The 26,071-nt window shown below is 41.5% G+C and overlaps 1 protein-coding gene across 1 annotated transcript in view; it reads left to right on the plus strand.

Moving 5' to 3' along the window:
• The window catches only part of LOC143988153 (putative cation-transporting ATPase 13A4), a 171,517-nt gene that overhangs the window by 51,981 nt on the left and 93,465 nt on the right, over positions 1-26,071 (plus strand). The window contains exons 9-12 of the mRNA XM_077487482.1: positions 8,540-8,671; positions 20,653-20,823; positions 20,969-21,126; positions 22,916-23,104. Coding sequence (XP_077343608.1) covers positions 8,540-8,671; positions 20,653-20,823; positions 20,969-21,126; positions 22,916-23,104 — 650 coding nt within the window. The remainder of the gene's footprint in view (positions 1-8,539; positions 8,672-20,652; positions 20,824-20,968; positions 21,127-22,915; positions 23,105-26,071) is intronic.

A 26,071-nucleotide genomic window follows, 5' to 3' on the forward strand; every position in this document is an offset into this window, starting at 1 on the left:
AAAGTGAAAATAAAAAAAATGAAAAAAACAATGAATAATACGTGATAATAATATTAGAAGTATATACTAGTGAACATTAAATTATATGGTTATTAATAAGTATTGGGATATACAGTACCCTTTATAATATGCTTAACATTTACTGGTTGCTAGGTGAGAACAGTTCATGTATATGTGCAAAACCCTAGTGGTTACATAAACTTATGGTTGTGTATGAGACTTTATGACAATTGGTAACCTGATTATTAGAATTCATACAACATTTCACTCTCTAAATACCCCATTATGTTAACCGGCTGTAGAGTAATGGACGTGAATTCCCAGAAGTAGATATTATTCATTATTTAAAAAGCAGTTTCAATCCAGATCTATATTCATACCAGCAAGCTGCATAGTACAGCCATTTGGTTTCATTCTGTGATACTGCTCTTTTAAGTAGAGTCTCCACCCAATGTTTTGAAATTGTATCTATTCCATAGAAGGTGAGCAATGTGGGGTCTCTATTATGGTGCTGTCTAAAGTGTTTTGAAACACTATGTTTAACAAACACTTTTTTTTTTAAAGAATGAGCCAATGCATTTTGAATATTCTTTTGACTTCTCTATACTGGCAATGGAAGCCTGTGATGAAGGCTATATCTCCTTTGAATGTCACTTTTTTTACTGTTAGTCAGAAGGTATATCCTAGACATAATTCAAAAAGAAAGCTGCACTAGAACTCATATAGTGAAAAATGATGCCATTAACATTAACATCATAACATAATTTATCCTGTGTGCAAAAAGAAAATTGATATAGCCACAAGTAATACAAGTAAAAACATAAACTAATTAAAAGTGTGAACAGTCCAAAAAAAAGGGGAGAGAGACAAGAAGATGAGGCTTCAGTCCATTTAGGTGACTCTGTACAAAACACCCTCCAAGTATGTAGCAAGTGCACCCAGAGAAAGGAATTCCTCCACCACCAGATTCAGTGAGGCTTACCAGCTGACAAGATCTCTTTTTAGGGAGATCATATGTGCTTGCAAACAAAAATCATCAATCCGGTCCCTTTAAAAGACACTGCTGATATCTCCAACTCGTGTATCCCCTTCTCAGAGCGTCTCCCGTTTCACCACAATCATTTAATGAGATAAAACAGAAAGGCTCCCATAGTGTAACTCCATATAAAACTTTTATTTAAACACAATAAAACAAAAAATGCAAAATCATAATTTCAGCTGCATACAAGCGTGTATATAGTAACGAGCCGGCTGGCTCTCTCTCGCTTACACTGCCCGTCCTTCCTAGACCAACGGGGAATGGCGGTGACATCAGCACGCCGCTCAACCCTACGTCATTTAGTCAAAGCTGACTTCTTCCCCAGGAAGTAAAGTAAAGAAAACTTTGCGGCCAATTTGTCGGGGCAATGGCTGGTGTTGGAGATTCAATCATCACAACGCCATGGTTGATATGGTGTCAGGATGATTGAAGCGCATTATTTCTATTATTACATTGTAATATAAAATTAAATAGTTCAACTCACCATAATGCAGAATCATTGGGAGCCCTGAGTGTGTCCCTTGCCACCAGATGCAGCTTGTTACTTGCCACCATTGCCTGCCACCAGATGCAGGGTGTCACTTGCCACAATTGCCTGCCACTAGATGCAGATTGTCACTTGCCATGTCACTTGCCACACCCCCTGTCGCCCTATGTGGATTGTCACTTGCCAGTGACTGTTTCCCAGAGTGAGGGCGGGCAGTGCGAGATTATGTAATCTCTCTGCTGCCCGTACCTGCACAGCGATAGCAGTGTTCTGTCAGAAGCTGAGCTGTGGTGATGCAGGGTGGGCGGTGAGAGATGATGTCAGAAAGCCGCTACCCATCAGAAAATACGACCAAAGTGACATTGCATTGCAGCCATCTTGGTACACCTGCACATGTCCGTAGTAAGCCTAGCACTAGAAGTCGGCAAGCGGACATCTTTATACACCCACCAGAGTCTTGCTTTTTACTGTTATTTTTAACAGTAAACTCAGCTTAAATAGTGAAATATAAGTTGAGTTCACTGTTAAAAATAACTGTGAAAAGCAAGACTCTGGTAGGTGTATAAAGATGTCCGCTTGCCGACTTATAACTCTACGCTTACTGTGGATGAGTGTGGGTGTACCAAGATGGCCACAACACAACGTCACTTCAGTTGCATATTCAGATGGGTAGCGGCTTCCTGACAGAACACCTGCCTGCTCACTCAGTCACCTGCCGGCTCACCCGCTCACTGTTTTCTTGTGGGGGGCGGAGCATTTCCCCATTGACCCCCCCCCCCCCCTTGATCAGCTCCTGCTCTAAACAGACAATTTTTCTTGGTGTTATTTCCAGATTGATGTATGAAGAGATATTTCCTTGTGCCAAGCACAGTTCATACATCATTTTATATCGCCACTCTATAAATCTCAACAGTGATAGAACCTTTCACAGCTGGCAGAGTATGCAAGCAGCGGAGAGCAAGCAGTAAAGAAAAACCTTGGCCTTCTTTCATGCAGGAAAAAAAACACTGAAACTCAAAGCTTCAATAATCTTTCTCCAACACATCTTGCTCCTAGCGTGGCCAACATAGCGCTTAACAAATGGGAACAAGAAACCTTTCATCGAAAAGTGTTGAGAGGGCTCAAATTTTACAAAAGGTATATTGAAGATATTGTATTGTTCTAGGAGGATTCTCAAGCCAGTTTAAAATAAGTTTTTGGTGTAATTAACACTAACAACTAGGGTCTAAAATTTTCAGCCCACTGGGATCAGGTGACCATCAGTAACCTGGACCTAGTATTAACAAAAAAAAAAAAAGTTCTTTAAAAATACCGACAGGAATGGATATGTGTACATTCAAAGCTGTCACCATTCAAAATGGCTTAAAGCCATTCCTAAAGGCCAATGCATGCGGATTAGGAGGAATTACTTACTTAAAAAGGTTATTCACATAGGGAACTGTTAAACTGCCAAAAAAAAGTTCTTGTTACGAATAGGTTCTGACTAACAGTAAAAAAGCGATGTTCAAAGGAGAGATCGCCAGTATAGAGAAGTCAAAAGAATATTCAAAAAGCATTGGCCCATTCTTTTGAAAGATAGGGACTTCAAAAAGGTTCTACCAAACAGAGCCCAATTTATTTATAGAAGAGCCCCAGGACTTAGGAATAAAATTGCACCAAACATTCCGGACTCCGAACAAAAGTAAGCACCCTTTTAGGGAAAGGTTTTATTATTGTACTAGATGTATGGTGTGTAAAACCATTAAAAGAACCAAGAGAAAATTGATAGCTTACATTTGGTGGTCACACAACAGAAATTTAAAGCGGGAGTTCCGCCGTTTTTTTTTTAAAAAGTCAGCAGCTACAAATACTGCAGCTGCTGACTTTTAAAATAAGGACACTTACCCGCCCAGCGCGCCCGCGATGATGGCCCCCGAAGCCGATCTCTCGATCAGCTCTCAGTTGCTGCCGCCACCATCTTGGGTATGGGAATCAGGAAGTGGTTTCCCGGTTCCCTACTGCGCATGCGCGAGTCGCGCTGCGCAATAAGGATGGTCCCCGCTGTCTCTGGGATCCGTGTGTTTCCAAGCAGACAGCGGGGGACCCGCAGGAAGTGGCGTAAATATCCGCAGATTCTTCGGATATCTTTGCTGGAAGTGGATGCAAATACCTGTACTATACAGGTATCTGCACCCCCCCTCACCCCTGAAAGGTGCCAATTGTGGCGCCGGAGGGGGGGAGGGTTCCAATGAGCAGAAGTTCCACTTTAGGGTGGAGCTCCGCTTTAAGATAAGACCACTAATCACTTGTGACTCTTATGCCGCATACACACGATCAGACTATCCGGCGGACTTAGTCTGGCAGACAAACTGCCATAAAGTCCGCCGGACTGTCCAAACGAGCGGACCTGCCCACACATGTGACTTTTCCGGTGGACTAGGTCCGGCGGACTTTCCACACACATGGAGGAAAGTCCGTTCATTTTGAGCGTGGCTCCAGGTAGCCGGGACCAGCGAATGAAGCGCAGCTGGCCCCGTCACCTGGTATGGACTTAAAGGGGAAGCCCTACACCAAAATGGCGTGGGGGTCCCCCCTGGGTCCATATCACACCCTTATCCGAGCACGCAACCCGGCCGGTCAGGAAAGGGGGTGGGGACGAGCGAGCGCCCCCCTCCTGAGCCGTACCAGGCCATGTGCCCTCATGGCCTGGTAAGGGGGGTGCTTTGGGGAAGGGGGGGTGCACGGCCCCCCACCCCAAAGCACCTTGTCCCCATGTTGATGAGGACAAGGGCCTCTTCCTGACAACCCTGGCCGCTGGTTGTCGGGTTCTGCGGGTGGGGGGCTTATTGGAATCCGTGAGCCCCCTTTAATAAGGGGGCCCCCGGGTCCCGGCCCCCCACCCTATGTGAATGAGTATGGGGTACAATGTACCCCAACCCATTCACCTGTGAAAAAAATGTAAAAAAAACACAACACACAAGGGGTAAAAATAGTTTATTGCACAGCACTGGGGGTCTTCTTCCGACTTCGGGGGTCTTTTCCCTCTCTTCAGGGGTCTTGTCCCCCTCTTCAGTTCTTCTTGCCGGGCCTCCACGCCTTCTTCTAGCTCTTTTACAAGCGGTGGCCTGGTCTTCCATCGCCGCTGTCGACGCCTTCTGTTCTTCTCTTCTTCTCTCCTTGAGCTGTTGACTCGTTGCTGTCTCTGGCCACAATGGCAGGCACGTGGCATGCGACGACTTATATAGGGACATCGCCGGATGATGTCCCTGCCCATTATGATCTCACAGTCCCAGAGGATGTGGGGACTGTGACAGTCCGGCGGACATATTTTGGTGCAAAACAACTTTCTTAGTCCACCGGACTTTTGGGTAAAAAAAGTCAGCCGGAGCCCACACACGGGGGATTGTCCGGCAGACTTGTGCTGCAGTTAACACATGTGATAGTAGTTTCTGTGACACTTTAGAGAAGGAGACAGGCGGTAAGCCTAACAGGAAGACTTTCGGGTCGAAGGGCACCTCGGTGCTGAAGAGGGATTGGAGCAGAGAGTGCACCATCAGCCAGTACGGGAGAAGTAGAGGGCAGGTCCAATAGATATGGAAAAGCATTCCCCTATCTTTATGGAAACGCCAGCAGTGAGAATCAGCCGAAGGATATATGGAGTGGAGCAGGTCCGGGGTCTGGTACCAATAAAACAAGATCTTGTATTGATTCTCCTTATAGAGTGTGCAGATGGAGCTTCTAGAAGCCTGCGACCAAATAAGCTGCCATGTGCTTAAGGGTATAGTTTCACCCAGGGCCTGCTCCCACTTACCCATATAGGCATGTCGTGGCCCTGTTGGTGATGTGGACACGATCAGGAGCTGATAAGTGCGCCAGATCATAACCTTCGGGGATGAGCACTCTAAACATATTTTTTTGAACTCGGTTAAAGTGGAAAATTGAAGGTTGGCTACCAGAGATTGCGCATAGTGCCGTAGTTGCAGATAACTGAAGAAAGCCTGTCTGGGTAAATTAAAAGTGTTTTGTAGGTCCAGGAAGGATTTTAAAATCTAGTTCTGGGGTCTATCAGGTGACCATAGTGGAATAGACCTTTTTCCATCCAGAAGTCTGTGAGGTCAGGCTATCTGGGATATTAGGCATGAACAGGAATCAGGTCACTGGAGAGGAGGCAGTAGTAAGCGGATACGACAATTTTGCATGCCGCCATAGGGTACGCAGTAGCGCCATTGGGCCCAGGAGCTGCGTCCCCCCCAACTGTCATATCAGAGCTCTAAAGCATGGAGTTCGGATGAACGGGGGCTAGCCACAGTTTTTCAATTTGCGTCCAGCGGCTAAACTGCTTTTTAAATAATTAATAATATCTACTTCTGGGAGTTCATATCCATTACTCTGCAGCCGGTTAAAGGAATCGGGTTTAGAGAGTGGCATATTGTATGAATTCTAATAATCAGGTTACCAATTGTCATAAGGTCTCTTACACAACTAGGGCGGCACAGTGGTGTAGTGGTTAGCACTCTCCCCTAGCAGTAGGAAGGATCGCTGGTTCGAATCCCAACCACGACACTACTCTGCCTGGAGTTTGCATGTTCTCCCTGTGTCTGCGTGGGTTTCCTCTGGGTACTCCGGTTTCCTCCCACACTCCAAAGACATGCAGTTAGGTTAATTGGCTTCTGTCCAAAATTGGCCCTAGTATATGAATGGGGACCTTGGATTGTGGGCTCCTTGAGGGTAGGGACCGATGTGAGTGTGCAATGTACAGGGATAGAGACAATTGTAGACACTTAGGTTGAACTGGATGGACTAGTGTCTTTATTCAACCTTACTGACTATGTAACAACTATAAGTTTATGTAACCACTAGGGTTTTACACATATAAATGAATTGTTCTCACTTAGCAACCAGTCAATTTTAAGCATATTATGAAAGTAATCTATAAGAGTACTGCATATCCCAATACATATTAATAACCATATCATTTAATGTTCACTAGTATATATTTCTATTATTAGTATCACTTATTATAATGTTTTATTTTTAATTTATTTTTATTTTCACTTTTATTTTTATATATTAAGATTTTTTAGTCTTTATTTGTATTTATATTTATTTATTTACCATTTATTATTTTATATTTATTTTTTAGAATTCCCTTTATTTTCAATTTAATTTATTTTTATTTTCATTTTCATTTATTCATATATTTATTTTTACTTTCATTTTTAATATTCATTGTCCATATGAATTATCAAAGTAAATTGGGTTTAACAAATTTATAGTGACCTTTCGGTTTAAAAAATCCATGGTTGTAGTCACTCACTGCTGTTTTTCTATGGGGATTGTGTGTTTCTTTGATTGAGAAATGGGGTAGGCTGGGACTAGGAACTCCGCCAATCATATTTCACTTCAAAGGTATATAATGTAATCTGCCTAGTGACCGGAACGCTTCCTGATGATGTTGTAAAATGAAACGTACGTCAAGGCGCATTCCGATCACGTCACTTCCGGGTCCCAAACTTCCATTGTATTGTCCTACAGCAGTGGAACACACGCTGCTGACCCATGAGTGCAGGCCGGGCAGCTGATGTTTCCTGACTAGTGTCTTATGTGATTATCCTCAGTGACGGGAGAAGGCACTTTTGAATGTAAGCAGCCAATCTGTAATTTGATTTATTACATTTTAATAAACAATTTTACGATATGGTACCTTTTATATCTTATTTTTAATGCGTTACCATGGTGGAGAGGAGGTTATATATACGTAAAGGTTTCCTTTCACATCTCCATTGACATCTAAGCAAGTCTAAAGACCCACAAACCAAGTTTGTCTGATCTTCTTTTTAATTAAAGAGGTCATATTCTTCTGTTGAGTAGGAAATACTAATCAGGCACATCGAGTGCAAGCTGGAGAAACTACTACAGCCTTATGGTGATGATGTCATGATTTTGAAATTTATCACTAAAGAACTTTATAGACTTTTGAAGGACTATTTTTTTAGTCTATTGTATTTACAATTTACTGAGCATGGTGCACTTTGTAATGTTTATTAAGTTGGGCATGCATTTTTTTAATCTATGTTAAAAGTGTTCACAAATCACGTTTGTAGCATTTTGCCACTAGCGCCCCCTAACATTGCTTATTAATACCATCAGGCTGCTCGGTTAGCCCAAATGGCACAATGGCAGTTCACACACAAAACCTCTTTGCGGATCCCATTAAAAGCATATCTTAATTAACCTATTTTTATCATTATTATTCTCTGGTTACCCACAAAGCATTGTAGGCTGGTTTCTTGCCTAATCATAAAATAATTCCTAAGAATATAGGATTATGTTAAACTTCCCACAAGCTAATTTTGAGTCAAAACCTCCTTACTGTTGAACTTGGATATTATTTTGTTTAACCCAAGTTTACACAAATCCACTTGCCCTTAAAAGCTGGCCTTGCCCTATGTTTACTTTATAAAACATCTCCTTACAGACTCAGGTATTGTATCTATCCATACTCTTAGAGATAAGCACAAACTTAAGACCCCTTTCACACTGGGGCGGTAAAGGGACACCAGTTTTAGTAGCACTTTACCGCTGTTATAGCGGCACTATTTGGCCCGCTAGCAGCCGAAGAAATGGTGAATAGCACTCATGTTGCAGCATTGCCAAACCGATTTGCAGGTGCTTCGGCAGTGCTGCCATTCATTTCAACAGGCAGGGTCAGTGGGGGAGCGGTGTATACAGACCAAGACGTTCCTGGCATCACCTGTCAGTCTCTTGAGCTACATGTGTATTCTATGCAGGCAGTCCCATAGCTATCAGTTGGGATGCAGAAGCTGCACAGACACAGCCTCTGCTCCCAATGGGACATCCGTGCAGGTGTGGGTGTATGGCTCCAAATGCTCAACAGTTTCTGAATATCTTTTTCCATCAATGGACTCCAAAAAAGATTTTATGATGAGTACAAAAATTAACGCTTATGAAAAGCCATTCTTGAAATTAATAAATAGCTTAATAACATCCATCAAACGTGTATTTCCTTGCAGACTACAGCGAAGTTGAATCTCGCTATTTGGTTCCAGGGGACATTGTTGTTTTAACTGGCAAGAACTTTTTTATGTCATGTGATGCAATTTTAATCAATGGGACATGTGTTGTGAACGAGGGAATGTTAACAGGTAAGTTATATCCTATCCTTTATATATTAAAAGTTGACTACAAGTGAAAACACAGACGCATGTACACTGTTTCCAGATTCGACATTGACACTGTTTTCCATTTTGACACAGATGGCCACTTTCATGCCTCTTGCAAACCAGTGTTCTTTTTTGTCTAAAATGAGTACAGCAAAAGAATGAAGCTATCATTTTTGAGGTGTAGGTATGCTGCTAATTCCTGACCTACAGAGTTCACCCTCTTAAATGTGGCCATCTGTTTGTTGAGAAGTTGTTTTATCCCCCCCCCCCTTTTGTACAGGTTTTTACATACCTTATTACAATGTACTACAGTGTATTAACCATGTTGCTTTGCTTGTCCATTCTGGTTCACAAGGTTTTATCTAAGTGTATTACTGGGCTGTAAAGACAAAGCAAAATAAATCTTACATTTTTCTTACACTCCAGCTTCATATGAGATTACTTTATTATTCTCTATTCTCCCTCTATCTAATTGTCATGTGCTTTTCCTTGACCTTGTCAATGGTTTCATGAAAGTCCATTCGGAGTAACCTTAAACTTTCAAGGAACTCCTGAGATGTCCGTGTTCTTTATCTTGTTTTATGACTGTTTGTTTTCCATTGTGTTCCATTGTGTGGAGAAAGCTAATAGGTAGATACTGTTCTGTGTGAGTATGTTTAATTTACATTTTATTGTCTCTACCATCCTTAACATGAAACATACAGTACATAAAGAGTTATTTGTTACTCTGTGTATCTTCCTGTGGAACTTGATGATTTTATTAATTGAGGTTTTTATACTCTCTAAAAGGTTGCACTTCAAATGTTGTCAAATGTTGTAATCTTGACTCATTTATCATTCAACTGAACCAATTACTTAGTGGTGTTCCATTGAATGAGTCCCCCCCCCCCCCCCACCTCTTCTATATACAGGTTAGCTACAGTGCAGGGAATCAGAAGCAGAAGCTGGATTATGGCACACTGGTACTGATAAAATCCATAAGGTTTTTTCAAAAAATCAACAAAATCCAAGCAAAACAGCATACAATGAAAGCAAGACAACAGGTGCATAATCATAACACATTATAAACAGCGGCTCTGCCACTTAAATAAGTAAGTTATCTGCTTACACATCCAGTTGTAGCCAATCTAAATATCTGCTCTAATGATAAAATAGCACATACAATGTGGAGATACTGGTAATCTCATTGCACAGCCATGTTTCAGTCTGTGAAAATTATTCTTTTACTTAAAGTATGATATGCTTTGCCTGCGTTGAGCTTGATTTGACTGTGAGGAGTCTTATCCCATTTTAGATATTTACTAAAGCCACACATAGATACTTTGAATCTTGGCCGGTTTATCCATTGATTGACTTGGGTACAACCAGCATGTCATATTTTTGCATGCAATTATTGCCAGCGCATATACTGTAGCTGCTGCCAATAATTACTGTTTTCTCCTAGCAAGGAAGGCTCCCCGCGCCCCTTGCGCAAAGAGAACACAATAGCTCCATGGAAAGGATCCCCCCCATCAACACTGACTGTGTAGTTGTAGGGTCAAATCAACGTTAGTTTTCTACTCAGCGAGGAGAAAATATGAAGAAGCAAGATGGAACGAACAAACGTCTAATAGTACATATGGTTTCCATTTGGGAAAGTACATTAATTCCAAAATGTAATGTTAAAAGCAAACAAAAAATGTAAGTACCTTTAAACTAATGTACTGAGAATTTTCATATCAATGTTCATACAAAAGTTTTAAGAAATCTGCTAGTCAATGGCATTGCTATTGCTATCAATGGTTGTTGCTATTGTAGGCAGTATGTCATCTTTATGTTGTCACAGCTAGTGTGGTCTCTTTTTAAGTGACTCATAAGTAGAGATGGACCGCAGCAGAACAAAAGTTCTAACCCGAATGGTGAACCCTATTGAAGTCTATGAGAGCCGAACAGGAAAAGTCAAAAATGCCCATTTTGAAAGCTTACAGTATATGCAAGTAATTGGCCATAAAAGGAGTATGGGGGTCTGGGTACTTCCCTTAGGGACATGTACCAATGCAAAAAAAAACTTTTAAAAATTATAATTTTTCAGGAGCAGTGATTTTAATGATGCTTAAAGTGCAACAATAAAAACAAAAATCCTTTAAATATAGTGCCTGGGGGTCCCCTTAGTCTGCATGTAAAGTGGTGCATCTGTACCGTGTATAGAACATGCTTCAGAAAAAATTACATTTCTAAAGAAAAAAAAAGAGTCAAATCACATTTAAAATTAAATTGTGGTCGAATTGCCGGCACCTGGGTATTGAAAAAAATAAATACATAAAGAAATGGCATGGGGTCCCCCCCCCCCAGTCCATACCAGTCCATACCAGACCCTGAGCTGTGGCTGTGGGTGGGGGGCTTATCAGAATCTGTAAGACCCCCTTAACAAAGGGTTGCCCAGATCCTGCCCCCCATGTGAATGAGTATAGGGTACATTGTACCTTTACCTATTCACCAAAAAGTGTCAAAACATAAATAAAAACACAGACAGTTTTGGCAATTCCTTAATTAATACATTTAAAAACAGTTTCACCCAATGTAAATCCACAGTCAATCATGCCGCCCACCGCACCCGAAAAAGAACAAATAAAATGCTCCGCCATCATTGACAGCTGGCCCTTGAATACCTCCTCCGCTGTTTGACAGTTTTTATATAGGTAAGGGGCGGGGCCACCCAGTGACACCATCTGGTGGCCCCACCCTCTGTGATGTCATGGACCGGTGCATACTGGGTCAGTGACATCACACGGGGCAGTGCCACCAGGAGACATCACCAGGTGGCCCTGCCCTTACCTACAGTATATAAGGACTGTCAAACAGTGCAGTAGGCATTCAGTGGTCGGCCGTCAATGAAGGCAGAGCATATTTTTGTTACTCTTTTTGGGGTGCAGTGGGTGGTGTGATTGACAATGTATTTACATCAGGTGGATACTTTTTTTTGGTAGATGGTAGATGAGTACCCTATACTCATTCCCATAGGGGGGCAGGATCTGGGGACCCCCTTGTTTAAGGGGGCTTACAAATTCCGATAAGCCCTCCTGCCCGCAGACCCCCAAAACCACAGCAAAGGGTTGTGGGGAAGAGACCCTCGTACCCATCAACATTGTGCAACAAACCTGTGAATCCTGGAAAGTCCAGCAGCAAGTCATTTTCAAACTTGCAGCTCAATGGCTTGCTATCAGAACACAAAAATGCTTGGATCTTGACTAAACAATTTAACAGCCATTTTATCAAGAGAGGTCAGATTGAAAGGACGTGCTTTGGTGTTAAATAAGACAGCAGACTCTCGGATAAAATTGTTTAACCTATCCTCCCCCAATATGTGTACAGGGATGGACTAGCCCATAGACAATCCTTCAACAACCAAAATAAAATCCAGCCTGCCCTGGTTCTCCCTGGTAGTTTCTGCAGGCCGTTCAGCTGAGTTGAATGACAGTGTAGGCTGGGCATCCAGAAAGAAGAGACATATGGCAGCGGGTAGCCATCTTCTTCAATAAGTGGAGAAATGAAAAGCCCAAAGTTGAATAATTGACTAAATAAAATAAGATTAACAATCATTATCCCATACAGTGACTTAATTTTTTAGGGGGATTTGCTGTTTGGTTTGCTGGGAATTGGGCAGGTGTCTGACCACTATCTTGCTCATCAAGTGAACGAGAAAAGCCTATATTAGTCAGTATATTTGACTGACTAGAAATTAAAATACTATATCCTGGGGCACAGTAAGAATGGTCTAATTTTTGAGGACATCAGTCAGTCACTTCTAGACTTGACTGGAAATACTATTTGCTAGTATTTGAAAGGGCAGCCATCTTGTTTAGCAAGTGAGCCAGAAAAAAGTCGCAACCAAATCTGATAAATGACTGACTAAAATTTTAAACACTAAATTGCATTGAAAAGTAAGGTGGTGGGGAGGGGGGATGATGTAGCGACGCAACATGAGGAGGGAGGGGCTTGGAGAAGGCTCGCTGGAGAGGGCGCCCGGAGGTAAAAGCGGAGACGGCCGGAGGGTGAGAGGCTCCGGCAGACATGCTTAACCTCCGTATGGGACCCCTCCGGCATCCATCTAGCTACCGGCGAGAATAAGTGGCAGCGCCGGCCGAAAGCCTCCTGGATTTCGCTCTCCTCTCCCCCGCTCTCCCCCCGCAGTTCCTTCAGCTCCTCCACCTTTGCCATACAACGCTGTGCTACGCTGGAGAAACACAGCAACCAACGTGGCTACGGAACCCCAGAAGGAGATCAGCATAAGAGACACACCGTTTGGAGGCAGATAAGATAAGTTGGATTGATATGCTTGCTCTTGCTCTGGTCACTGAATGAACTGTGCTTGAATGATAGACTTGGTGCTAGTTCTTAACACAGTTATTATTCTGGAATGAAAACATGGGACAGATGCAATATTAATTTAACCAGTGGTTGCCTATAAATGGTTGATTGGACACTCAAATGCAGTAGGAGGGAATGTTTTAAACTGCCCTGCATTTATTCCTTATCGCGGCACATTCCGGCACGGAAGTAAGTGTTATTGATCTAATGCTAATTAACGTGGATGTGGCCCAGAAACGGAATGGGTGGATTGATAAAATCGCCTTGAAAGATATCTAGCCGGTTGTAAAGAAGCAAACAAGTATACCCTTGAGAGGGTTGAACGTGGTTACCAGGTGGACAGTACCATGAATCTGTGAGGAGCAATGCATGAAATGGTTAACGCTCTGTAGTCACTGTAAGGTCCCCATTTGCAGATATAAGTCCTACTAACACCTGAATTAATTAATTTAACTGTTGATACTGGAGTAACCGACAAGAAACAGCACAGACACAGGTCTCACCTGAGAGCCTCGATACTTGGTCTCTGGGGAGGCACGGTTGTTTCCAATGGCTGTTATTGTGCTACTTCTTTATCTGGGTTTACACGCATAAACATTAAAGTTTAGACCAATAAACTTTGATGACCGATTGGTAATAAATAGTCGGGATATAACAGCGGGGAAATTCCCCTCCGCCTGAATTATCGATAATTAAAAAGGTGCACACATGAGGGCCTTCAGGTGGACTGGGTAGAGAGACTCAGAGAAATAATACCTGGTATAGGATAACTCTGGCTACCGCCCTAAATACTATATTTTAATAGATTATAACGTGAATTATTTTTAATTTACGGATAGACGGGGAACCAGAAATTCAAACAGGTTGTAAAATAGTATGCATAGTGTGAATTACTGGAAACCTCCTGAGTGGTCATAGAAGTGGCTTAATACTGTGACATTACACAAAGCGCCACTTGGAGGACTGGACAGTCAACAGGAGTTTGACGAGCAGCGCCAGGACTGAAGAGGCTTGATCGCTGTTCTGAATATCGCAATATCAGGAAATCATACCTAAGGGCATACCAATACTTGGCCTGGCGGCTGAAGCATTTTGCTCTGAGAGACAACAAGCTCGTTAAGCCAAAATATTAGACCCCGCCCTGCAAAATAAGCCGTGTAGACACAATAGGGGAGTGGGCTACAACAAGCCCAACAACCTGGGGAGACGATCAAGGGAGACAAAAAAAAGCACCATGAGCAGAGCATCAAGGCAAACTAAGGGGGGAGGCCCTAAGACTCCCAAAAATCGAACTACTGAAAGTACTATAAAACAATACATGACGCAAGGGGCGAGCCCCAGGAATGGCGGGAAGGAAAAGTTGCCCCTGGATAAACAAATAGAGGAGATCTTAAACCATTCTAGGGACGGAATGACAACAGAGAGCGAACCAGAACTAAGTAAATGTGAAGACCAAAGACTGGACGACCAAGGGTTAACAAAAGAGATGATGAGGGAGATGCTCTTAAAATTGGAGAACGCCATAAAATCGGAGATAAATATGTTAAGAAACGATCTGGGACACTTATTAACACGAGTGGAGAAAGTAGAAGAAAGAATCAACCTACAAGCTCAGGAATTAAATATAGTACAGGAACAAGTTAAAGTCGCATATTGCAACCAGAGGAAAATCCTCTATCGATTGGAGGATCAAGAGAATAGAAATAGGAGACAAAATTTGAGAATACGACTGGTCCCAGAAAATAAAAGAGAGGAGCTAAGGGAGATTATAGAAGATATATTTAGGCCTATATTAGACCGAGGAGAAGTGGAATTCCCCAGAATCGAGAGGGTGCACAGGGTCGGGAAGAAAAAGCCAGAAGAAACAGGGAGACCTCGAGATATTATTATTAGATTTGAACATTATGAGGATAAAGCTGAAATCTGGAAAAAATTAAGGGGGGAAGCCCCCCTAAAATACGCCGAAACCGAGATACAAATATTCCCTGACCTTGCACCTGAAACTTTGGCTAGAAAACGCCTTCTAAAACCCTTGCTGGAATTACTGAGAATACAGAACATTAGATACAGCCGGGGATTTCCGGCATGTTTGCTTGCATTCAAAGATGGTAGAATGACTAAACTAAGTTTCCCTGAAGAGCTAGGGGCCTTTTGCGATAAATTAGAAATTCAAACCCCTGCTATTCCGGGATGGTCGGAGGGGTACGAGGAAATAATATGAGAGACCTGTTGTTGGGTTTTTGGAGGGGAGGGGGGGCGGGGGGCGCTGGGGGGAGATTAGATGAATATAAGGTTAGATAAGAGATGGGCCCAGTAACTCCCTCACTTCTTATAGATACATCTAGAGAGGGAGGACAAGGAGGCCAAATCTAGAACCCCACCTCAAGAACGCTGAAGACTTGGAGATGGCCAGAGAAATGTGGTCTATTTACAAGTCAAGGGCCGATCGGTGCCCAAAGGGAGGGAGGAGGGTTGATAGGGAGGGGGGCTGGGAGGGTGGGGGAGGGGAGGGAGATAGGGGTTGGGGGTGTGGGGTCGGGGGAAGGGAGGGAGATAAGAGTGGGATGTGTGGGGATGGGGGGGGGAGGTATGGGGGATAAGAGGTAGGGGACATGTCAGTAGTGAAATCCTCTGGGAAAAAGAAAGTAAATGGGTTAAAAAGATAAGATATGGATAACAAAAAAAAGGATTTACATTTTCTGTCCTATAATGCCAAGGGGCTCAGTACTGCAAAAAAGAGGCACACAATTCTGGCAGAACTGATACAATATCAGGCTGATGTGATTTTCTTGCAAGAGACGCACATCCCACACACGTCAAGGATTAGGCTCTATTCTAAAGACTACCCAAGCTGGTATTACGGGGATACGATTACTAATAGAGCAAGAGGAGTTGCAATAGGATTTGGGAAAAATACCCGTTTCATTGTAGAGGGAAAAGAAACAGACCCAGAGGGAAGATATTTATTTCTAAAAGGTAAACTAGGTAGTATAAAGTATACACTAGCAAACATCTACTCCCCGAACAAAAACCCTATAATATTTCTGAAAAGAATTCTGACTAAATTAAAGGAATTTAAATGTGGATATGTGGTCCTGATGGGAGATCTGAACTTCTGTTTGAACCCTGAACTGGATAGTACGTCCCGTGCACGGGGGAGGAGCAACGTCCAATTGAAAAAGATTATTCAAGACTTGAATAAGAATCAACTAATGGATGTCTGGAGAGCACAACATCCCAATAAATTGGACTATACGTTCTTTTCTCCTGTGCACGGGACGTACTCCAGGATTGACTATATTTTGGTGGAACATAGAGTTCTTGAGACAGTATTGGAAACAAGCATAGAAATAATAACACAATCAGATCACGCTCCAATAAAAATGAAGATACAGATCCCTGGATATAGCAAACCAGCCACTAGGTGGCGGCTAAACGAGGAATTAATTCAAGATAAAGAGGGGGGTGAAGTAGTAGGTAGAGAATTAGAAAAGTATTTCTCAATAAATGAAACCGAGGGCATCTCTGGGCAAGTCCTGTGGGATGCCCATAAGGCATATATCCGCGGGATTTTGATAGCTAGAGGTTCACAAAAAAAAAAAAGAACGGGCCGAAAGGACTAACAAACTTAGTGAGGAAATCCGTAAGATAGAACAACAACATAAATTGGGGATCGCGGATAAGAAGATATACCAAAATTTATTAATAAAAAGGGAAGAACTACATGGGCTAAGAGAACAAGAAACAAAAAAATATCTTAACCAATTAAGGAAAACAAGATATCAAGAAGGAAATAAACCCACTAAATATCTGGCCAATAGATTTCAAAAGAAAAAAGCTATCAACTACATCGAGAAAATACAAACAGAACACGGGGATTTGGTGTATACGTCAAAGGAGGTTGCAGAAACATTCAAAACATACTACGAGAAACTATATGCAATAAAAAACAAGAAGCAGAAAAAAGGGGGGGATATAAAAGATATAGATAGATATCTCAACAATGCGAGACTTCCTCAGATAGGCGAAATAGATCAAGAAAATCTAGAAAGCCCCATAACAGAAGTAGAAATAAATAAGGCATTGGCAGACTTAGCTTCGGGGAAGAGCCCAGGACCTGATGGACTAACAATCTACTATTATAAAAGGTTTAAGGAAATCCTGGTACCGAAACTTTGCAGGTATATGAACGGAATTGGGGAAAAATATGACATAAGCAGAGAGGCACTGTTTGCCTCCATCACTGTCATATTAAAGGAAGGGAAAGATGAAACTAAGTGTGCCAGTTTCAGACCAATTTCACTTTTAAATGTAGATACTAAACTATTTGCAAAGGTACTGGCGAATAGAATGAAGACAGTCATGAATTTCCTGGTACATTCGGACCAGGTGGGGTTTGTGCCCGGTCGAGAGGGGAAAGATAATGGGGTTAGAACCCTATTATTGCTATCTCAAAGGGAGGAGACGGAACCCTCAGCATTACTACTATCAACAGATGCCCAGAAAGCCTTTGACAGGGTCGACTGGGAATTTATGTTTCAGACAATAGAAAAAATGGGTATTGGTCCAAGGATGGTCAAGTGGATCAAAACACTGTATCAACATCCCACTGCGACGGTAAATATTAATGGGTTGCCCTCCCCTCCCTTTGAGATGGAACACGGGACCAGACAGGGCTGTCCAGTCTCGCCCCTCCTCTTTGTGCTTTCATTGGAACCTTTACTTTCGACGATTAGAAATAATCCAGAAATAAAAGGAATTAGGGCGGGGCAGGAGGAACATAAACTCGCTGCATACGCGGATGATGTACTATTTTATATCAGCAACCCCAAAAGTTCATTACTAAAAGTTATTGAGGCCCTTGACGACTATGGGAAAATATCGAATTTTAAAATTAATCAAATAAAATCGTAAATCCTCAATATAAACGTTAGCAAACAGGAAGAACAATTAATTCAGGGAAAATGTAAATTTAAGTGGGTAAAAGAACTAAAATACTTGGGAATAAAATTAGCACGCACGTTAGATAAGATGTTCCACTTAAACTATATCCCACTACTAAACAAAATCAAAGCGGAATTTAGGAAGGTAGCTAACGGATCTATATCTTGGCTTGGCCGAATAAATGTATTTAAAATGTTCATCCTTCCCAAAATATTATATAAATTTCAGATGTTGCCGATTAAGATACCCTCCAATTATTTTTTAAAATTAAATTCATTAATGAGTAAATACATATGGAATAATAAAAAATCCAGGATCTCCCACAGGATATTAAAACAGGAGAAAAGGAATGGGGGACTGGCTGTCCCTGATTTGTATTATTATTACCAAGCCGCCTTATTGTCTAGAATAGTTGAATGGGTAAGGGGAAAAAGGAATGAAAAAAGGTGGGTAAATCTCGAAGGTATATATAGTAAGGCACAACTTAGGGAGATAATATGGAATCCCCCGAAATATAGGGCACTGGATATAAACACAAATGAGTTGACACGGATTGCACTTAAGATTTGGGATGGGGTATATAAAAGATTAAATGGACACTATAACTCACCTATGATAGCTTTAAAAGATAATGAATACTTTCCCCCAGGTAAAAGGGATATAGGAGGGAATTGGATTAAAAAAGAAGGGTCACAATTAAATGATATAATAAAAAACGGGAAACTTATTTCACTTGAAGAATTAGTACACACTGGTTTTATGGTGAAAGATAGATGGCGATATCTCCAACTGGTACATTTTATACAAAGACTACCTCAGCCAGTTAGAGTTGAAAATTAATTCACGGGGTTAGAGCAACTCTGCAAGGCAGATAAAATTAAGGGCACAATATCAAGGCTATATGAGCTGTTGATACGGGCCAGCCAGAGGGAGATACCGCCATATATAAAAAAATGGGAACAGGAATTAGGGTCACAAAAAGATAAAGAGACGATAAACAAAATATTGAATATAACACATAGTGCGGCAATAGACAATAAGACAGCCGAGATGAATTATAAACTCATCTCGCGGTGGTACAATACTCCAGATAAAATAGCTAAATATCAACAAGGAACAACGGCTGAGTGTTGGCGTGGATGTAAAGCTATAGGAACAATGACACACCTATGGTGGGGATGTGCAAAAATTAAGATATATTGGGATGAGATCCTCCAAAGGATAAAAAAAATAACTCAAACAACTATAAAACCGGATCCCTGGATAGTGCTTTTCCATGGGACTGAGGGGGGAGTTAAACAATACTAAGATACAATTATTACACATCTCTTAAACGCCGCAAAAAAACTGATTCCCAGGAAGTGGTATGAGGCTGAATGCCCAACGATATGGGAATGGGTAGACGCAGTAGAGGGAATATTTAATTGCGAAAGTTTATGCATGAATGACGAAGATGAAAGAGCAGCATTTGAAAGAAAATGGAAAGGATGGAAAGAGTTTAAACAGGAATGGAGCTATGTAGCACAGCTGAGACCAAAAAGATAGGGATTAGAGGATGATATCTAGAAGAGGAACACTACTGACATGGTGGGGGTTGGGGGGGGGAGTCTTGGGGTAGAGGGTAAATAATTATAATAAGAAGGGAGAAGAAATAAGGTATACTTTTTATGATAAAGAAATAAAGTGATACATGAAATTTACTATTACTCTAAAAAAAAGAAAAAAAAAAAAAAAGAAAAGTAAGGTGGTATCATTTATTTTGGGACCCTGGCCCTTGGAAGTCATTCATTTCTGTACTGGTAATGCTGGGGTGCACATTCAAAAACCGCATACAGACAGGTTTTTTATAGCAGAAGAGAAATGCAATAAGATTAGTTTATATGATTATATGTCTGATTATGTTTGCATGAAGTTGTTATGAATACAGTGCAAATTTCTATTTTGCATTTAGTCATGGCATCAGAAATAAAGGCAGCCATTGATAAGTGTAGTCTGACAGCAGTGGGAGCTGCTGTCAGAATACATTGTCCCAATGTGGGGGTTGGGGATTCCTCCATCCACCTTGTCTGCATGAATGGAGTAATCTGTTTTTTTTTTTTCGTTCAGCCCACTGACTGAATGGAAAAAAAATAAACTGTCTCTGGGCAGCTTAAAACTGTATTGGTCCTGTGACCTTTTACTGCGGAAACCAAGAACAAACTGCTAGCGTTAAATGACTGTGTCTCAAGTTTACTTAGCCCCCCATTCCATAATGCCACAGCTCATAATCCACCATCCTTGGTCCTCCCGCCTGCCAGACTTGCCCAGCTTCCCAGCCTTATCTTCCACTTCTCGAAGTCCAAGACCTCTACTGCAAGTCTTGCTTCAATCCCCTTGAAGGTTACTAAGAGAGGAAGGTAATAATTACTTAAAATACATAAATACTTGCCTTGTTCTGGAACAGACACAATTTACCATTGTCCTCTGAAAAAAATGTTGATATGTTGAATGTTATGCATACAAGGTTCACTGTGTGTGAACAAATTGGCTTGTGCAGGCAGTGCTACAAGAGCAGACTGGCAGTAAGGGCCATTCTGTAAACAGGACCTTAGACCCAGTGTGCGCAAATTGCATATAGAATCTCCAGGGTTTCAATATTACACTTGAATTTTGTTTTGTTTGATATTAATTAGGAGAATCTATTCCTGTGACAAAAACTCAGCTGCCACATCAAGACAAAACAATGCCGTGGAAACAATACAGTGGAGAAGATTATAAACGCCATATTCTGTTTTGCGGAACTGAAGTAATACAGACTGAATCCACTGCACAGGGTCCAGCCAAAGCTATAGTTTTAAGAACGGGTGAGCTAAGTATGGACATGTATATTTTCAGAAAAAAATGCTTTTCTATTCACAATAATAAATTACGAAAAAACAGTTCCCTACAGTCATCAGTGCAACAAATTTAAGCATTCGTTTGAAAGGTTTTTCTTTTTTTTTATCATAGGTTTCAATACCACTAAAGGTGACATGGTGAGATCCATATTATATCCAAAACCATTAAACTTTAAATTAGACAGAGACGTAAGATGGTTCTATATATTCCTGGCATGTCTGGCCATCATTGGGGTCATCTATGCAGTTACAATATATGTACAGAGGAAGGTAATATAACCCAAAAAATTTTAATTTTTAACCTTTTCTATTTATTCTGCTTCAGTCAAAGTTGAACTCCTGGCAGATATTAAAGGCACAAATTAATGCAGCTCGGTATTCACTACTACACCATTAAATGTATTTTTAAAAATGATATGGGAAAAGTTTGGGACTTTAAATGAGGCCCACAAAGGGCATGTGCCTCCATCCCAGTAAAGTTGCAATAGGGAAAGAGCTGGGACTTTAAATGAGGCGTGTGCCCAAAGATCGATGCAGTGAACATAACCTATATATGAATACATTGACCCATAATAAAAAGGTGGATGCACATTCAAGACAATCTTTATTAAAATGTCAGTCAACTATTGTGACCCTGTTAAAACATAACTGAAGCATTACATTGAATCAGTCTCTACAGCAATGATACAGCAAAAATACATGGGAAAAAATAAGAGCAAAAACATTTATGTATATGATTTAAGTAAAAAAACAACAAAAGGATTGCAGCACACACAGTATTCTCTATGCATTTCATGAACCATCACTTCCTCGGGAGCAGGTGCAATCCATCTGTCTATAAGGAACATATGGGTATACATAAGTGACACTATGTCAAAATGATAATACAATAGTAATTATTAGCACAAATACAAGCGAAGGTCAGGAGTTAATTAAAGGTACTCACAGAAAAGGCTACCATCGTCAGTACTAGGCAACGACAGGCAAAAATCACCCCATACATGTCCACCACGGGAACTGAGGGGGCCATGCCAATGCATGATGGATTGCAGTAAAATTACAACAAACACGGGGGGGGGGGGGCGGATATCCATATGACCATCTGGGGAGATTCTGTAGGAAAAATATAGTTTATATGTAAACAATATATGTCAAAAAATTATTATAAATTATTAGTGAACAAAAGTATAAGAATGATCCTACGAACATAGGATAACACGCTTATATGTTTAAATGGAAGAGGAAAGTAGATACCATCTCCTCCAGAACTAATTACCTTAGTATTAATGGTATTGAAGATTCACAAGTATCACCAAACTAGATCTAAGAATTTCCAACCCAGCAGTCCTCTGCAAATGGGGTAAAAGGACCCAATCAAATGTGCATGGAAGGCCCCCAGCTTCACACAGGCTCACCTAAGAGGGAGTGCATCATCACCTGACTAGCAACAGCTGATCAGGCGCTTGGCGCCAAAATCCCTCATGAGGCAGAGCTCTGATGGTAAACCACATGTCAGCATACAGACGCCATCTATGTGACGCTGCGGTCAGCACAGGACACGTGACGCCGATACGGTGTGGCAGAGCACACCCCCGCCCCCTTAAGGGAACCAGGAAGAGCAACCAGGACGCATTGCAGTTCCCTAATGCGGACTGAGGGTAGGCAACCCGACAGTCAGTGTGGGCACAATTGGGAGTCAACTGTGAAACTATAAACATAAAAACAGGCCAAACAGGTGATGCTGCCAAACAGGTGATGTTCGGCCAAACAGGTGATGTTCGGGTCAAACTTATGCTTGGTCCGAACCACTCACTCAACACTAGTGATGAGGACAAGAGCATCTTTTCCACAACCCTGGCCCAGTAGTTGTGGCCATATTTGGTTAATGTTATCGGCAACCATCCCTGCTCCTTTGTGTACGTTCAGCTGTAAGCCCTATTTACATGGCATTTCACATTATTTGTGTCCATTGTCAGTTTGTCTGACTTTATAGTAATTTTATTTCTGATGGGTAAATGAAAACAGGATTTACTTAATATGCCATTTTTTTTGTTATCAGGTACCTGCATGGAGAATTATTGTGGAGTCTTTGGTTCTTATAATCTGTGCTGTATCCCCAGTTATTCCAGCAGCCTTGATGGTTGGGATTCTTTATGCTAAAAGGAGACTAAGAAAAAAGCGGGTATACTGTGTCAGTCCAGACAGAATTAACATGTGCGGCCAGATAAATCTTTTCTGCTTTGATAAGGCAAGTTTTTCCAGTTTAAAGTGAAATAATCTGAAATACAAACAAACTTAAATTATATATTGCAGTCCCAAATACTTGCTTGGGTTTTGGCCATTTACATTTTCATACCATATTATGTAACAAAAAAAGGAAATATGATGTATACAGATGATTCATCTTTTCATAATGTATTATTATCAAGTAATTGTCTTTATTCTTCCACCTGTGTAAAACTATACCATTGTATGATATAGGTATAAAATAAATTTTTTATCCAGCCAGTCCATGTTTTGTGCTGTTGATGCAGCTGTTGATACTTTTTGCCTCTTCCTTATGTCTCTGTTGTACACATATACACTATGCTAACAGCTAAGTGACTTTTTCACATGTTCATTCTTTCATGTTCACATTTGAAAGCCATTTGATTCTTAAGCGAAAATATAGAGAGGCCCGGAGTAGAACTCCAAGGCAATAAACGGAGGACCGGCATGACAGGGGTTAAAGGGGCTTAGGGTACAGGGAGTTAATAGCAATTGGATGTTTTTCAGGTGCATTATATAGGGCTGTTCAAAGTATGATATGGGGCTGGGTGGAGTTTTGGGGGAAGTGATTAGGGGATGGAAAAGGGGGTGGTCTTCAGTCAGTAGGAAGAAGAGTGTGGAACAAATTCCTACACGTTAGGGCTCCGTTCTGCATCTGTGGTCACTTTTTCTTTCAACTATGTGGGGTTTGGAGACCCTGATTTCCCAGCTATGGGCTGCAGCTGCTGTGCACAGCATGGTCTGGCTGCATTCCCAGGTCAATGGTCTACTTGTGGGAGCTGGGCAGGGGGTTTCTCTTCTTGCACCCCCTGCTTTGCCAAATGCCCAGAGGTCCAGGCCTCAGGAGCGTCTCAGCCCTGAGGTGTCTCCCAGGGTCCAGCGCTGCCTTAAGAGCCCCACAGAGTCTGCCTCTAGTGACCCTCTGGCCCCTGTACCAAAGCGCCGGTCACACACGGTGGTGGTGTGGCCTGAGAGGAATCATCTTCCTTGGCAGGACTTGTAGGATGGGGCCGGTGCAGACCATCCCTCTGCTGCTGATCACCCTCAAACAGAAGGAGAATAGGAATGTTATTCATATAGTTCAATATCAATGAGAGTTGTACTTAGCCCAAGTAGACCATTGTTTATCAAACTTCTGGCCTTGCATAGCATTAAGTGCAATAAGACGTTCAAAGGTATAGTTTCTATGTACTGCTTTGGTCACATCAGAGAGGTTTATAGGGGTATTCGATTTCCAGTGACATAAAATTAGAGCTCTGGTTTCCAATAAAATATGTCTAACCACAGATCTAAATTTGGTAGGGAATTCTTCTATACCTATATGTAGGAACGCCAATGCTGGGGTAGAGGAACAATGTATCCCAGTGAGGGAGGAAATCAAACTGAATACCTGGTTCCAGAGACTTCTGACATTTGGACAGTTCCAGAACATATGCAGCAAATTTCCTACCAGACCACAATTTCTCCAGCATTGTGGAGATGAACCTAGGAAATAGTTGGACAATCTATACGGTGTATATTGCCACCTGTTTACAATTTTTAGAATCATTTCCCAGTGTTTAATACAATGTGTTGATGTGTGTATAGTCCTAAAGGCTATCTTCCATTGGTTATCAGAGAAGTTAGTATGCTGATCTGTTTCCCAGCTACTCATTGCCTTTGTCCTTTTAAAAGTAAGTTTATTTTGTAATTGAGTGTAACAAAGCGAAATACCCTTGGTTTGCCTGGTAGGGCATGAGTAAAATTGCCAAAGTGGTTGTGGGACATAAGTTTCTGGTTTGGGGAGTTTTTTGAGAAAGTTAGTAATGCGTAAGCAAGTGAACATTTCTGTACTTGGTAGATTGTAGCAAGTTATTAATTGTTCCGCGTTTCGGAGTTGGTGCCCTCTATATAGATCCGACAGAGACGAGATACCATATTTCATAAGGTTTTTTACCGATAGCATTGGTATTTTTGCCTCAAGTAGTGTTAAAGGGAACTGGTAAGGTGTTCTTTGGGTCTCACTGTGTTTCAGATTAAGGAAGGCTCGCCAGGATGAAAAAGAGGTCTGCATGGGTGGAGATAGGGTTGCTAAATTCCATGGGGACCACCTGTCACTCAGTAGCAATAATTTAAGATCAGCGGTAGGTGATATCGATTTTTCTATATCTACCCATAACGGGGATTCCTGAGTACCTATCCAATGTTTAAGAGAATCTAGTCTGACTGCATTTAGGTAATCATGTAGGTCCACCAAACCTGCTCCCCTTACCTTTTTATGTGCGATGAGATTTTTACGTGAACACCTAGCCCTCTTCCCACCCCATATAAATTTCCAACTCATGCTGGAGAGCTTGTTAATATATGATGTGGGGATATGGACAGGAAGGGAGCAAAAGAAATATAGAATTCGTGGTAGTATCATCATTTTGAATGCTGTAATCTTCCCCATCCATGAAATTTCCTTCTGTGACGTGTCTTTTAATTGCTTTTCTATTTTAGGAAGTAGTTGGGACATATTGGTCTTAATTAGGTTGGAAATGGTACTGGTTAGAGTGATGCCTATGTATACTATACCCGTCTCACTCCAGGTATATGGCAGCTGGATTTGTAATGTATTTCTGATCATGGGGGTATTAGGGATTTACTAATGTTTACTTTATAGTAGGATGCCTCTCCAAACTGCATAAGAATGTTGTGTGTCTGTGGTAGAGATTGTTGCTGGTTAGTCAGGAGTAGGATGACGCCATCCGCGAAAAGGTTGATAGAGTGTGTACTGGCACCAAAGTGGAACCCTGTGATAAGAGGATGTGAGCGGATTGTTTCAGCTAATGGTTCTATCATAAGGTTGAAGATGGTGGGTGATAGTGGGCAACTATCGTTCGTTATATTAAAGACCTTGGACAATAAGCCAGCTGATTGTACCTGAGCTGAGGGGCAGGAATAAAGTGCAGATATAGCTGTAAAA

The sequence above is a fragment of the Lithobates pipiens genome, unplaced genomic scaffold (assembly GCF_037356315.1).
Source record: "Lithobates pipiens isolate NorthernLeopardFrog02 unplaced genomic scaffold, aLitPip1_a1.2 Scaffold_18, whole genome shotgun sequence".
Taxonomy (NCBI): Eukaryota; Metazoa; Chordata; class Amphibia; order Anura; family Ranidae; genus Lithobates; species Lithobates pipiens.